At 31.5% G+C, this 17,212-nt stretch overlaps 1 protein-coding gene across 1 annotated transcript; it reads right to left on the minus strand.

Annotated features, from left to right (window-relative positions):
* Positions 1-548: 548 nt before the first annotated feature.
* Positions 549-8,544, minus strand: CPK13 (calcium-dependent protein kinase 13). The gene is made up of 7 exons (XM_020349212.3): positions 7,699-8,544; positions 3,737-3,880; positions 3,287-3,439; positions 1,988-2,103; positions 1,738-1,905; positions 1,136-1,366; positions 549-1,055 (listed from the first exon to the last, which is right to left on the minus strand). Exons 1-7 carry the CDS (start codon positions 8,315-8,317, stop codon positions 906-908), a joined length of 1,581 nt encoding a protein of 526 aa, XP_020204801.1. The 5' UTR covers positions 8,318-8,544; the 3' UTR covers positions 549-905.
* Between the last annotated feature and the right edge of the window lie 8,668 nt (positions 8,545-17,212).

Below are 17,212 nucleotides of genomic sequence, written 5' to 3' on the forward strand. Positions count from 1 at the left end.
AGAAGTTAAATGAATCATATTTCTAAATTTATCATCAGTTAATTTTAATTTATTTTTACATCATTCGTTATTTTTTTTCCACATGTATTTATTGAAATATGTAGTCAAGACTTGGAAGGATGGGCTTCAAAACTGCGCAAACGGGAAAGCATATGAAAAACAAGAGTCATACTCATTGAAGTTAAAATCTTTTAGGCCCATTACAGCATATCATTGTCATGGATCAAATAGATGAGTCCATAGGTTCACGAGTGAGAGTGATTCCCAGGTAGCTCCTCCTAAATTACTAGACCTGGAAACACTTGAATGAGAGGCAACGAAGTGTTGCATTGATTTGCACCATTTTTCTTTTAATTTTTTGGTCTTCCTAGCACTCACGTAGTGCAAGTCTAACGATGCAATAAACCTGCCACTCTTTGTAGGTCACGTAAGTAGCCGACATGATGCCCCCACAAATACAACATATCTGCAATGCATAGTTCCAGAAACCAGTATATCTACAGGCTCACGCTACGAGACAAGCAATATTAAATGTTGCCAGCATCCCAGAGAAAACAGAGTCCTGAATACGAACTACAAGATATTCGCACTTTGATAAACATATTCTGACTGCACTAAACAGTTTTGATTCAACATTGTCAAACCAGAAGAGAAGGCAGGAGTGGTTAAAACGAGTGGAATCATACATGTCACACCATTGGCTCCAAGGCACCATGTTTTACACAAGTAACAAAGTGCAAGTTTGGTGCACTCATTCCTTCGTGACTCGCACAGCACCAAGTGGAAAGGAACCAACCCATCTAACGTGGAACCAAATAATCATCACAAAGAAGCAGCCAAGTCCATATTGTTGGAGGAATATTACACTATTTCGAAAGGCAGATCGAATATAGGCAAACACTTAACTACTCATTTCCTAAGTTTAAAGAACCGTCTTTCATCAACTTTAAGCTCAAGCTATTGAATCTCCCACGTGAGTAATGCCTAGACGCTTTTCTCCAATCCGTTCCCGTTTTCATCATAGCAACAAATTCATCATAGCTGATACGGCCATCCTGCAGGTGTTCATGAATTTTAGAGGGTAAGATTCCTCAAACAAGACTATATGTAAAGAAAAAAACTTTCAAATATTCACCTTGTCCGTGTCTACTTCTTGGAAGATGTCATTTGCCACATCTGTACAGTCATCTGCTCCGTCTTCCATCAAGGCATTCCGTAGTTCGTCCGGTTCAATATACCCATTCCCATCTTTGTCAAAATAGGAGAAGGCCTTGCGAAGATGCTCGTCATTAGCCATTCTCTTTAAATGAAGGGAAACAGCAACAAATTCTCCGTAGTCTAGTGTTCCCTTACCATTATTATCTACCTGTTGTCAACATACAATGATTCAAAAACAAAACTCACAATTTCATGCTAAAATATTTGTGTTACTACCATTCAAGCAATGGTCTAAAAATAACAGGAAAACAGGGCGGCATATGAAAGGAAAAGAAAAATCAACAATATGAGGATAAAAAATGCCAACGATTTTATAATGTAACTGAACAAGCCAAATAAAAATGATAAATAAAAAATATATTAGTGTTGTACCCCATGCATTTCAATTCATATTTGCATGTTGGTAAACAGAGATGAAATGTTAGCCAATTTATAATGCAGCATGAAATGCTGCAAGTAGCAATTTTTGAGTTTAGCCGCAATAATTTAGAGGAACAAGGGAAAGTTAGCCATACTCACAGCTTCAATAAACAACTGAATTTCAGACTCAGCAAGCTGAGACCCAAAGTTTCGAAATCCAGCTTTTAGTTCTTCAATGGAAACAATGCCATCATTATCATTATCCATTTTCTTGAACATATCTTTGATGTCTTCAACTTCTTCATTGGATAAGAAATCAGCAATGACCTGTTTTCAAATGAACAATCTAAGCTCTGACATACAGCAAAAGCACTAGCTTAAGATATCACCAGCGATGCAGTGAACTAACCCTAAGGGCTTTTCTTTTGAATCTATTCATCATTGAAAATTGCTTAAGCCTTGATTTGACAACATCTCCAAGCGGAACATTGGGAGCCTTCTTAGCATTTTGAAGCCACGGGTGCTCTGCAAGGCAAGAAAAACAAGATGAACCTCATGATGTGTTCAGATAAGTCAAGTGACATAATTACACGTAATTTATGTTGAAATTATGGGGTTTAAAATATAAAGGGAGGAAGAGAGATAAAAGAGAATATAACATTGAATTGATAATGATGATATAGGTGTTAAGAAAGCCAGATATGTCATGATGGTAGAACAAACCAATGAAGGAAAAGACCAGAATAAAGAACACAGCCGACAATTGACTGAAAGACACAACAGCTGAACTGTCTGAAACACATCAGTAAAATGCACAACAAAGACTAAGACAGAGAAGGAGGCAGTAGTAATGAAAAACACAGTCTGATGAGGGCTGAGCTTGATGGAAGGAACAACATAGTGAAATGCCAAAACATGCCAGAGGTTTGACACTGTAGGACAGATGATTAATTTGAAGGAAGAATCATGAAATTAAAGTAGAGCTCCAAATTTTTGGGACCTCGGCAGTGGAGTGGTGTGACACATACCACTCTAATACCATGTTTAAATTATGGGAATTTAGGTATAGAGTAAGAGAGATGAAAGAAAATAAACAGAGTTAATATTAACTGATGTATTACATTGTGATAGGATGTTCATAAAATATCCATAAAACTCGAACATTAACCGTTACTCTATACCTAATCACAATCCTAGCTAACTAGAGAAACAAATAATGATGAAAAAATATGATAACTAATCCTAAGAGATGATAAGGAAATGAGAAAACTAATCCTAAAGGATCATTTAACATATTCTAAGATATGATAAAATATTTTCATATATTCTAAGAACTACTTGTTAGAATTATATGTCCATACATAATCCTATCTCCATCAAAAACAGATCAACTTCATTTCACTTTAAATTTTAAATTCAAGAAATCAAAGTTACAAAGGAAAGAGAGCTTTAGGGATTTAAAATATAAAATACAGAGAAATTTGTCATAAATTAAGCCCCCCAAGTAAAGAAGATTGTTTGATTATCTGAAACTTAAAATCCAAAAGGAGAAAGTTTTCAGCATTTTCTTACTCGCTTTATCTTTAGAAGATGTAAAACAAATGACACTAAATCATATAAGTGCTGAAACTTTCGGCATTTAATTAAGATTTATAAATGCCACTTGGAGTAATATGAAATGAACATGGAAAGAAGGAAACGAACGTACCAAGCACTTGTTTGGCAGTTAATCGAAGCTTAGGGTCTGGTTCTAACATTTGCCTAACAAGGCTTTTAGCACCTTCAGAAATACTGGGCCAAGGTTCCCGTTTGAAATCTATAAGCCCTCGAAGAATGGCCTGTGCAACTCCTTGCTCAGATTCTGCACAGAATTAACATCAACGTAAAAAACAGACTTCTTATAAGCTGATGAAATAATAAAAAGACCCAAGCTCTAAAGCACAAAACTCATGTATACATGAACCAAATGAAAAGACAACTTTGCACATTAAAACATTGTCTGAAAGCTTTAGTATGTGTAAGCCTCAAACCAAAAGAATACAAGCATTAGGACAGAAAACGGGGGAACACATGAATGTTCATAGATGCCAATGCATTTGTAAAAGAAGGCATGCATAAAGAGCATTGCAGGAATATAATGATTTATGAATGCAATTACCAGCCCAAAAAGGGGGAACGCCACACAATAAGATGTAAAGAATTACTCCTGCACTCCATATATCTATTTCTGGTCCATAATTCCGCTTTAGCACCTCTGGAGCCATATAATATGGACTTCCAACAATTTCTGAGAATCTCTCACCTGGAAATTTTTATATTTCCCACAACACAATGGAAAATAAGTCAGACACAATATGCAATGAAAATATAAAGTTGAAACATGAGTAGACAGCAATAACATGTACCACCGGACAGCAAACCATCAACAAGGCATGGTATATGCTCAACCTTAAAATTAATGTCTATACTCTAGTGGTGGGGATAAGCAGACAAGCTGTGTTTCCCAAGAAAGTGAGCCAACATTAATGGCCATTCAGTTTTTTTTATGTTTATGTTCCAATAAATATGTGCCCATCATGATAACAAAAATGCCACCTCGGTTTTATTTTGTTTCCTGTTTTCAAAATCATTAAAACAATTGTTCTCTTAGGTTCATTTTATTTTTCTTTCAAAATTGTTTGTAACAACTTTGAAACAATTTTATAAAACAAAATGTGTTTGATATATATATATATATATAGAAGAGGGATCCGTTTACTCCAGGAGTACGTCTACCTAGACTTAGTCCATTCAATAATTCATGTTCTACATCAAATTTCAACGATCCAACGTTGAATTTAAAATTTTTAATGTATAAATCAAATCTACAAATTTGAAAATTATTTGATACTTTGTTTCATTAATTCAAATCAATGTATAAAATAATTTTATGATTATACGTCAATTTGAATTAATAAAATAAAGTATCAAATAATTTTCAAGTTTTCTAAAAATTTACAGATTTCATCTACACATTAATTCAAATCAATGTATAAAATAATTTTATGATCATACGTCAATTTGAATTAATAAAATAAAGTATCAAATAATTTTCAAATTTTTTAAAAATTTTCAAATTTGATCTATACATTAAGAACTTTAAATTTAACGATTGAATCGTTAAAATTTGATGTAGAACATGAGTTATTGAACGAAATAAGTCTAGGTAGACTTACTCCTGAAATAAACGGATCCCTCCTCATATATATATATATATATATATATATATATATATATATATATATATATATTACAGATTTTAGTCCATTTTCAAGGAAGGGATATGGCTACTTTAAAGAAAGGACTGTGTACTTCAAAGGATAAAACAGAGATATAACTGTTTTCTGGAAAATCAACAGTCAGATAATTTAATACCTATGTATTTTACCACAATTTTGTGATTTTGTGATTAACCATCCAGCCGTTATTAAACAACATTTTACCCTATAAAGTGTATCATTCACTTTAAAGAAGCTAAATCCTTCCAAAAATTAGCTCAGAAACTAGCCCTAAAAACCTATTTATTTTCTTAGAAATTAGCATTATTTTAATGCAAAATTTCATAGAAAATTTAAGAAATCACAAGACATAACCACAAATTAGAAACATTTCCAGTGAAGCCAAAAGTTAATCACACTTCTTTTGGGAAATGTGAAAATGAGGAGAGGACAACCGTCACTTCTTCTTTGTCGATGGATCTACTAGAGTGAGAAAATGAAGCAGCTTTAAACAAATTCATATTTTTTGAATTCCTGCACCAATCACCATTACCATAAAGCTCTAAAAGGTACCCTGCTAAATTGTGGCACCATAATGTTCGCACAAATCCATGAGGTAAGCTTTGGGAAAAGGGTCTGCTGTTTGGGAAAAGAAAAAAGAGGGGGGAGGGGGAGCATGAAAAAAGTATGGACCTCTTATTATTGGAAAAGAATTTTCTTGTAGCCATGAAATAGGAAAAATTGGAAGAGACAGGTTGTTTTCATTGTGAATCTGCAATTAATGAAATACTTTATTTACACAATTGTCACTGCCAATTTCCAGTATTTCTGGAAGAAAGGTATGAAAGCGTTTTCTTCCTTCTGATTTTTAGATTGAAGCTTCGAGAATAATGTTAAGAACTGATAGTAAAACTACCAATCATCCAAATAAATTATCTTTTACTTACTAAGATTTTTTTTTTAAGAACTGAAACCAAACAACCCAATACTTTGTTCTTTTAGCATTTCAATCTCAAGAAATTGAAAATGAGAATCAGAAGTAAATTAAGTTGTTATTATTGTAATTATCACATAGTAAAAAAAAAAGAAACCAAACACCCCTTAGTAAGTAGTAACTGAACCCCACAACATGACCCAGTACTTTGTTACCAATTGTGGTAGCAGCATCCATAAATGTCCGAACAAAATAGACAAATATGCCAAATTGATTTTTCATTACATGCCTTTCTTCAATTAATAACTGTAAAGAATTATAGGTTTATGGTGAGGGAAGAAGAGAAAGCAAGGGACAAAAGGATAACTATAATAACACTGAATATTATTGATGGATTATAATGTTTTACACTAAAACAATGACCTAATACTCTATTTATATGACTTAATTAGGTCAAGCACCTGTCCAGCTAGCATAAGCTTAAGCACTTTCCGCAAGCTACTTCTCACTAAGCATTAAGCTTGATAGTTGATACAAGTAACAACCCATAAACTAAAAACAAAGAACTGCAGCCCATCTTCACAACAAAAATAGGAAACCGGTAACCCCCTTCCCCTTCCACAAATCCCACCAAATCACAAATCATGGCAGTGTCATTAACAGGAAAGCTCCTAGCTTCTCCTCCATGGTACACATCCCAAGCAAATGAGATAGTTGAATTAAAATCATATAAAGAAAGAACAACCAAACATGGCATAAAGAGCTAGAACAGTAGTTCATCAACCAAATATAGCAAACCCAAGCCAAATCTAGGCAGAACAAATTGCCGACCAAACATTGCTAGATATGGTTGCTCTTGTCACTTTTGATGCAGCAGCCAAACTTGGCACCACTGGCCATCCAAATGCAGTCAGCAATGACAAGTTTCCTCCTCAAAGACTGGTTGATACAACACCCTAATAAGACCTAAATATTCCAAGAAAGAAAAGCAATATCTGAAGCAGAAAACAAGAAGAAAAATTGACATTGAAATTAATATATAGCCAAAAACTTGACAGAGCTCCGGTCATCATAGCCCCAGCACTTACACCAGTCCTAGTCACAGCCCCACCATGGCAGCTCCAGCCACCCATCATACCACAAAACAAGTCCAAATGTATACTCACTCCAGAATCCAGATATATACACAGGTTTTGGGATATTGCCACTGCCGCAACAATAGATACCAGAAGTCATCCAGTCAACAGAAAATCAACCATCCTATACAGGGTAGGCTACGATCTTACCCAGAGGTCACTGAGAGAACCATCAATTATCAATGAATCTAGAAACACCACAAGCAGATGCCAATCACCCAAGCTCTAGTGATAGCATGTCGTGACCCACCCTTGTCAATTGTTGCAGCAGAAGAGAGTCACACGAAGTAACTCTAGATTCGACCAACAGCCTCTTCAAGAATAGATTCTGAGTTAGAAACAGGCGAGAACGAACAACCAAGTTTGATGAACTCAACACGAGAAAGAAGACCTCCTTATAGTGGATCATACAGCTCTAATACCATGCTAATTGAAAAGAAAAGAGAGTGGTAACTAATAACACCGAGTATTATCGATAAGACGTAACGTGCCACCCTAATAAAGTAACTTAATGCTCCCATACGCTACTAATTAGGAAAGTACCATGTTAATGCAAATGTAGTTATTGCTGATCCAAGTAGCAATAAATTCCACACTTGATGCCACATTTGGAAACTGGGATTAGTGGGAAGGGAAAATAAAAGGATTGACACAAAATCAAACACAAGCAGACACTAAATCAAGGCAGCCAATAAGTTGGGAAGCTGAGATCTCACGAAGGGTAGACAGTGGAAAACCTAACCGTAGCAAACCGAAGCATACTAAAGCGGACAGGAAGAGAGTGAGGGAGTACCTGGCTTGAAGAAAATGGAGAGGCCAAAATCAATGGCCTTGAGCGGCGAGTTCTCCTTCTTGTTGGCGAAGAGGAAGTTCTCGGGCTTGAGGTCGCGGTGGATGACGCCGTGCTTGTGGCAGAGCTGGACGACCTCGACGATGGTGCGCGTGACGGCGGCGGCGGCGCGCTCGGTGTAGTGGCCGCGGGCGACGATCCGGTCGAAGAGCTCGCCGCCCTCGCAGAGCTCCATGACGAGGTGGACGGCATTGTCGTCCTCGCAGGCCTCGCGGAGCGAGACGATGCTGGGGCTGTCCGGCAGGTGGCGCATGATGGCGACCTCGCGGCGGACGTCCTCGACGTCGACGGCGGTCCGCAGCTTCCGCTTGGAGATGCTCTTGCAGGCCAGCAGCTCCCGCGTGTCCCTGTCGATGCAGAGGTAGGTCACCCCGAACTCCCCCCGGCCGAGCTCCCGGTCCACCAGGTACCTGTCCTCGATGTTCTCCTTGGCCACGCCCGCCAGCACCGTCATGGGCGCCTTCTGCTTGGCCGCCGGCGGCTTCCCGTGGTCGGCGTTGGAGAAGGTGGATTTGACGTCCTCCCGCGCCACCGCGGCCGGAGATCTGCAGCAGTTTCCCATCGGATCGAGGAGGCTTGGCTAGCTTCGCACTCTCTTCTAGGGTTTCACGTCATAATGCTGCTGAAACCCTAGCTCTCTTCTCACACTCTCCGATTCAACCACTCTCACTCTCTCTCTCTCTCTCTCTCTCTCTCTCTGCGCCTCTTCGCCTCTACGCTTACGGCTGCCGATGCGCTTTTTTAGGAGCCACGCCACCACCACACTCTACTCCCCCTTTCTTCATTTATATTTTCAACCGTCTTTCACTTCCCTTTTTTTTTACTTTTCTTTTTCCACTCATGCAATTAATTACCAAAATTATGGATTTTCATCAACTTAATTCTTTCATTAATCATTAATCATTATTACTATACCTTAACGGTTACATCGCATTACAATCCAATCCACTTTCATACTTCAACCCCCACTTTTCACAATTTTCTATGTCCAATTCTTGCCACGTCATTTCTATAAATATATATATATATATATTTTACACTCTAGTACTAATCGCAATTACTTAACTAATAACTACAATCATATTTTATATTAAATGAAGTATTTTAATTAAATGAATTTCTGTTATAAACTATGACATACTTTTTTTTTATATACTGAAACTATGAAATACATGTGTTAACTTAGATATCAATAATTTTGAAGCGGAAAAAGTAGATATTACTTGTCAGTAATATTTTAAAAAATAAATTAAAAGATATGAATTATCCAACCCACAATATCTCAGTATCTCTGCATACTGCCATTGTATTTACGTATGCTAAATTTTGTCTTTTATCTTACAAGGTATCTGAAAGTCATTTTTAACTGTATGGTAAATTATGATCAACCAACTATGCTATCTTGAAATATCATATGATAATTTGGAGACTTATTTCCCCATTTGTTTGTTATTTATCACAAGATATAGTGAAAAGTTATGCTTTACTTTTTTTTTTTTTTCATTAATCATATTATGCGTATTTTTTTAACTTATTACTACATCAATCTATCATATTCAGAACATGTTTAAAATTTATTTTGAATTTAAATTAATGTAAATTTTTTAAAAACAAGCATATGTAATTTCTGCATCAATTATGAGTAGACATAGATCACAAAATCATATCCAAGCATACTATCAATTTGTCCATTTAATTCTTTGAGAACTTGGTCTACCTGGTGTTATGTACTATACATAGTTTACAAATAAATAGTTAGTGGTGAAGAAGAAATATTGTTATAGGACAAAATCAATAATTGAGATTATAGTTTAGCAAATAAAAAATGTTTGATGCAGTTAATTAAAAAAATTCCTTCCAATTAGCAGCAGACAGTTTGTTGACTATTGAGAATGTGACTATACAAACAACATTCTAGCATTTTAAAAATAGGGTTTTTTTTTTTACTTTAATGGGCATGTGCACACGTCCCTAAAATAAAGATGGTTTACTGTCCTAAGTACCGGAAGCATCTCTTAAAAATAATTACAAAGTGAAACATACATGTCTGTATTTATGAGAAAAATAAAACAAAGTAAATGAACATTGGAAATCTCACCTGGGTCCAATTGAGACTAGGTAGGCATCCTAAATCTTAAAAAATATTCTATTTTACCAATTTTATACCCTACCAATTATGCAACTTTTTAGAATTACATTAAATTTTATGTTCATTTGAAGTTAATTACATGCTTAGGGAATATTAATTTCTCAAAAATAAGTTTCAAAGTGACAAAAAAATAAACAATTCTTTTCTTCAAAAAATAACACACATATTATTTAATCTTTTGTTTAAATATATTTTTATCTCTCAAATTTAAGATAAATTTATTTTTAGTTCTTTAATCTTAAAATTGTTGTTTTTAATATTTGTAATTTTAAAAAAAAATTATTTTAATTTTTATATTCAAATTTTGTTATGAAATTTATCAAATATTATTGCATAAAATTTACATATTAGTGTCCTATTAATAAAAATGTCATATTAAATCCGGTTGATATTACATAATCATCGTAATTAATTATTTTTATATATGTTATTGGTAACCTGAGAGACTAAAATAAAATTTATAAAAATTATAGAAATTAAAAATAATAATTTTAAATTTAAGAGATAAAAAATAAATTTGTCTTAAATTTGAGAGACTAAAAACACTTTGAAACCTACTTTTTTTAATTAAAAAAAATCAAATATGCATTAAATATATGTCATTCTTGTGTAACATAAAAAGGGATATCTGAGAAAATTGAGTCCAGAATTGTAATCGAGTAAAAGTTGAAGGCATCAAGATTAAGTTGAGTGCAAAATCCAAGAACAAAAAAAAAAAGAGAGAAAAAAGAGTGCAAAAATAAAATATAAATAAGAAGAGAAGATGCCATGTGCTGTCTCTTTAATTTACAAACACATGAAACCAAAGGGGACCTTCTTGTCTGTCTTCTTTCTGTGTTTGTTTCTGTCAAAGAGCAAGTGAGTGGGTCTCATGGGGCATCTCTACCAACCAGCTTTTCCCATTCTATTTCTGAAGTTGCTTGCAGTTGTTGTTGTGCTTCTTTTAGAAGCTGCACATACTTGTTGCTAACCCTTAGATCACACCCTGAAGAAAAATAAAGGCTATTACCAAATTATGAGTCACTTGAACCTTTTTGTGACCAAAGCTTTATTATATTATTGGGTCCATTAATTGGGGAACAAGAGTTATTATGTCCTGTTTTCTATTGATTATCTTCTCATTGGAAGCAGAGAACAAAGACAGATATCGCCAAAGAACTAAATAATAGACGACAAACTTAGACACAAGAAGGCCACATAGACAAATCTTATTCAGATTTGATTCTCTATTCAATTTAAGTACTCAAACAAAACAAACTTATGGTTTAATCAATGTCATCACATGAATGGAATGAAAAATAGATATTAAGAAATTAGTGATTGCCAATAGAGTATAAAACTAGTCATCATGCAAGGGAATTTTGGTGCATTTGTGAGCTTAATTTGTAGAACCTTGGCATTTCAAGCTTGACATTTCTTATATAGAACCTTGTCATTTCAAGCTTGACATTTTCATATGTACAACTTTCCATTTGAGTGTTGTTGTCTCTATAAACAGATAAGACAATGAGTGTAGTACACAAATTTTGAATTAGTAAAGAAGGGAAAATGAGTAAGAGAGGTCAGAAAAACATGTACAAGGAGCAACAAACTTTTTAGCAACATTGGAGCTTTTGATTCAAATTTTTAATTTGCCATGGTTTTCTTTGTTGCTGACTAGTTTATATTAGCACCCTTTTAGCCAAACCAAATCATTAGATATTTCTCACATGCTTTGTTAGGCTATTCATCAATTTGCTGATCATCTTGCTAAATTTGGGGACATCCATGATTCTTCTTTGTGCAACGTGACCGAATACTCTAGTGGAAATAGGTTAATTTTCTTCTTCTCCTAGCTAATAAGCTTGATGTTTATTTCTTGATAGAGTAGTATCTCCTTTGCTTATCTTGTAAACCAAAAACCAAATTGTTGATCCACGGTTACCTAATTTCAGAGTAATTATGAATACAATCTAGAATAACTTTTTCTCATTTTACATTAAAAAAAATTTCAAATCCATCCATTCAAATGAAGGAACACGTGTTTAACCCAAAAAAAATAAATAAATTAACTATTTCAAGAAGAATTTATGCTGACCATATTACATATTGCTTACCAATAGGTTGTTTTAGTAAGGTTCTATTTAAAAGAGCTTATAATTTTTTTTTATTTACCTTATTATATAAATATTTATGAGAATGTTTAGATAAATTTATAAAATATCTTATAAGTAGTCCAAAAAATATTTTAAATTTATTTTGATAAGTTGTACGGTATAATTTATTACATAATTTATGAAAGAATTTATTGAAAAATATTCAAATCCAAATCCTAACAACAACGTAAACAGTTCTTATTGTTATTCTTTTTTTTTGAAGCATATTGTTATTCTTTTTATTCTTTCACTAAAAATTAGTTATATAGTTTTTCATTATTCGTTTCAAATGTTTTCATTTCTCCTCCAAAAAATTTTGCACCTCTTTCTTTTTTCTCTTTTACAATTTTTTTATCTATTCTTCCCAAAATCTACATTCCCTAATTATGAAAAAATCTCATAATATATTTTCTCCTAAAATAAAACACCTAGAATAATTTTGTTGTTAATATTTATACAATAATTTTTTAATCAATTTTATAAAATATATAGAATTAATTTTTAAATTTTTAAATTTATGTTTGTTAATATTTAATCATGATTATTTATAAGACCGGATTATCTTGCTAACCATTTAATTATAAGTGACCTTAATTTAAGCATAAACTCAATTCACTTTTTGAGAAGTAGGACCCTACTCAAAAAGAAATATCTTATATTTTATTAATAATTTTATTTTTTATAAGCTAAAATTAGATGAATAGTGTGACTAGTATTTTTTTTATTTTTAATATTATTGTGATGTATAATGTCTTTTTTAAAAATTATTTAGTTATTTTCATTTTTTTTATTTTATTTCCCGTTAAAAGTTAGTTTGTAATTTTTTAATTTTTAAAATGAAATAATATCTTATAAGCATTTAAATAATAATACATTTAAATAGTTTAAAATTGTACAAGTGCTTGTTAACATGTATATTCAAAGGCAACAACTTATTGGATATTAAACACTTACCACATAAGAGATTTTTAAATAAATTATTTATCCAAACAACCCTAAATATTTTATACATTAAAAAAATTAAAATATTTTTATAATATCATTTAATGATAAATTATTATGACAGAAAGTAATTTGCATTAATAATTCAACACTTGATGCTCTCAAATTTGATTTCATATGTAATAAAATAATATTTGATTAGTAGAAGTTTAGAATTTAGGATTTAAAGTTTAGGGTAGAAGTCATATCTTAAAGGTACACATTAATATTTATTATAAGTTTTGGAATATTGCGTGGATCACATCCATAAAAAAATCCAACATTTAAATTATTTGGTCAATAATTGAGATTTGACTAATAATTTTATACTTATCATAATTTTGATAATTTTGATATTGATTGAAAATTTTTACGTTAACAATAGTATATAGAAATTAAATCTTTTGAATCAAATCTAAATTCTAAGTTTGTAAGAGTAAAATAAGTTTAATTAATCTTTTGTCATTGTATTATTAATATAAAATTAATATTTATTAACTTTGTAAATGATTAATATTTTATTAAAAAAAAACCCTTTACCGGTCACTTTTATATATTCAAACTATTTTAACATGTCTTGATGTTGTCTGGGATCTATTTTGATGCAGTTTTGTTCGGTGCAAATCCAAGATATATAAATGATTAATTAATTTCTAGCTAACTCGTAGAAAATGGTAGAGAAACACATGTATACCCTACTTTAGGCTAATTAATTATGAACTGAGATCATAAAAATTGTGCCCTTGTCGCTAATCCTAAAAGTTAGAAGCTATATTCATCGAGAATTATAATTATGTAAGGGCTACTAGAATTTCCTGTATTTCTCTCTACTACTTTATTGCCATCATTATGTAAGTTATTACTTGCATTGTGGTAACTTGACTTTCAAACAATGATAATTACCATACTAAAGAATAAAAGTAATGCGAGAATATCATTAGTCGTATTTTGCTAACTTAAAAAGAAAGACATAAATATATTTAAAAAATAAAAATAAACAAAAAAGGAAGAGGGAAAGACCTAAATCAATGTTGTGAAATTAACAAAGATAGTGAATTTATCAATTTTGCCAATATGATAGCAAGAATTTTTTTTTTTTTTTTTTTAAAAGTCAAAGAACTAACATGGTTCACCTACTTAACATCCTACATCACGGTAAGAATCAACACAAAATTTAATATGAAGAAAAAAGGGTTATAATGGTTGAAAAATATGACAACATAAACATATTGTTTCAACCGGCATTATGCCTCAAAGAATTCTTTCTAAAAATATGATATATATTCAATCTGCATATTAAAAACTCAACAGCATAGATCAACCGACATAATAAAGTTTTCAAGTTTAACTAAATTATGTTTTCTGTATTCATATGAACTATACATTTGGATGTAGAATTTTACCATTCATAGTAATCACTGCAATTGTCTCTGATGAGAATACCCTTTAATCCTCTTTTAAACTAAATAAAATATATATCATGCATACTAAACACATAGATCACTTGATGTTAGATATTGTGATCTATATATATATAATCTTATCAAATATATACCAAAATTTCATGATACAAAAATAAGAAATCAAAAATCATTTTTATCTAAAAATTCCTTTATTTTAGAAAACTATTATCACTTCTAAAGATAATTACTAGCTTCATTAATGTGACTGTCAAGTTGATATAGTGATTAGGTGATTTGTGTTTATGCGTTGATAGAATAATATGGTGAACCAAATTAATCTCTAGCTTAGTGGATTAAGAGATATATGTGACAGAAAAATATCAAAAGTTGATCTCCAGAAGAAGCTTAGAAGTGAAGCCCTCCTTTTATATAACTTGGTTGTTTGTAATGATAGAAAAAAGAGATGGGAATGGTGCAAAAGGCCTTTTGTCTCCTTCAGCTCACTAGTATTTCCAAAGACTATTTGTTGGTTGAAAAGCAACCACTATAATTGAAACTTGGAGATAGAATATATAATGCTGTTTGGTTAAATTGTGGAAAGATCATTTCCACAGGATCAGCAGGTAGAAAGTCTTCTTCATGCAAAACATTGTCGGTTCTGGAAAGAAACTTCATTGCACGCAGTTTCAACACTAAACAAGCCATGTCAAACTAAATACTGTTTTGTGCATTATGTTGACTAAAGTTATAGTTATCAAAATAAGAAAGGTAAACAGTGTTTTAAATTAATTCCTTAAGCTTGTTTTAAATGATCTAGCTATTTGCAACTTTTAACATTATCTTTGCATATCATTCCTTTTTAGTGATCAATGATGTTTCTGAATAAGCATATATCTGAAACTTGAAAACTCACATTCTCAGAATAATGTTTCATTATTTGATTTATTTTTTATCTACTCAGTCAAGTAGAATACAGCAAAACTTTCTCTACCAAATTTATTGTAAATGTATTGTTAAAATGCAAACTTGGAACAATCTCCTCTAGCTGATCTAAACTTTGGGTGGGTGGGTGTTGTCCCATTATTTGAATTGATTATAACAAAATACCATTCTTAATTTGCAAGGAGATTTGGTAATCTGATTACTACAATAAATTAAGTGCAGAGTTATGCATGCCTCTAAGAATTCTAAGAATTTTCTCCAATAATGATATTATTTATATAGACAAAAAAGAAGGTATATAATTAAAGTCCATTTTCAGGTATAGAAGTAGCTAAGTCCAGCCCACATAGTCAATGCAAAGCACCCGCAAATCCAATAGGCAATGATTGAAAATGAAGTATCAATGTGTTGCACGAGATGTGGAAATATTATTGCATAAAAAAACTATCTAAAGCCCAAATGTAGTAAAATAAAACAGTAATTTTGATTTTGTATCTATTCTTAATTAGAGTTAGGAATATGGATAATAAATAAACTCGTATATTTAAAAAATATTTGAATTTATTTTTATTTTAATAAAAAAATATAATTTATTAAATATGTATATAATTTTTTCTTTATTTTAAATTTATATTAAATAAAAATTAATTAATATAATTTTGTAATTATTATTCTGTGTTGAAATTCTTGTTATTTTTTTATATTTTTTTAATAAAATATTTAATTAAATTCTAGACAAAGTTAAATGTATCAAACAAAGACGAAGATAAGGACAAAAATCTCATACTCATTAGATATGATAATAAGAACCGAGAAAGATATAATAAAACTCATACTCAAAGATAATAATAAGAATAGAGAAAGATACCTTAAAACTCGTACCCACCCCCATACTATTGATATTCTTATTTAGAGCGAGTATAAGACATACCATTTTGGTTTTTATAATATTTTTTAAAAAAACTTATTATTTATTATAATTATAAATTATTTAGTGAGTTCACTAATGCTTAACTTTTGTCGGAATGCACAAAGTTTTGACAAAGAGTTCCATGTGGTCATGCAGCCGATAGAATGCAGAAAGTTTTCACATGTAAATGTGCTCATGTTTAGGGTGGATGGACTTATAAACGTGAAGTGTATGTGTAAAAGAATAACATATAATAATAACCCAAATCAATATATTATACATGTGTGAAAGATTCTATCAAGAGTTGCACATGTTGACACTTATCTTCAGGGTAATTTTGAAAATATTTAACAATGTTTTTGTAAAAGAATATAAAGACGGGACGTAGAAAGTTATGATTAGATTTCATTAATTTCACATTGAGTTAAGCTAATATGAACAATTTTATTATTGACGTGAAATCTAAAAGTCAAAGCTAATATAAACAAATATTCTTGCCCCTGTCGCATCTCATGAATTCGAGGTAATATTTATACTCCTCTTCTGTTTTATTTATATTATTATATTTTTAATAAGTCATTTTAGGTTAATACAAATAGTCTGAAAATCACGAATTTGACACTTCATCATTATTAAGATCATATTTTGATGAATATACTCGAGAAAATCTTTTAGTAATAGAGGTGAATTTTTTTAATAAATTTCTACCAATTAAAACTTGAACTTAGAGTTGACGAGCATACTTCAATTTAACAAATAAAACTTAAAGTTAATTTAGATACTATCAAACTTCGATTAACTATCAAATAGATAGTGATATTTAATCTAAAGATCTCAATATGTCATTGACTCTTTATTTAGTAGCCTTAAAAATACAATTCCTTATCTACCATCTTATAAATAAAATAAAAAATCTTTTAATAATTATAACTGGACC

Source organism: Cajanus cajan, chromosome 4, assembly GCF_000230855.2.
Source record: "Cajanus cajan strain Asha chromosome 4, NIPB_CcT2T_4, whole genome shotgun sequence".
Taxonomy (NCBI): domain Eukaryota; kingdom Viridiplantae; phylum Streptophyta; class Magnoliopsida; order Fabales; family Fabaceae; genus Cajanus; species Cajanus cajan.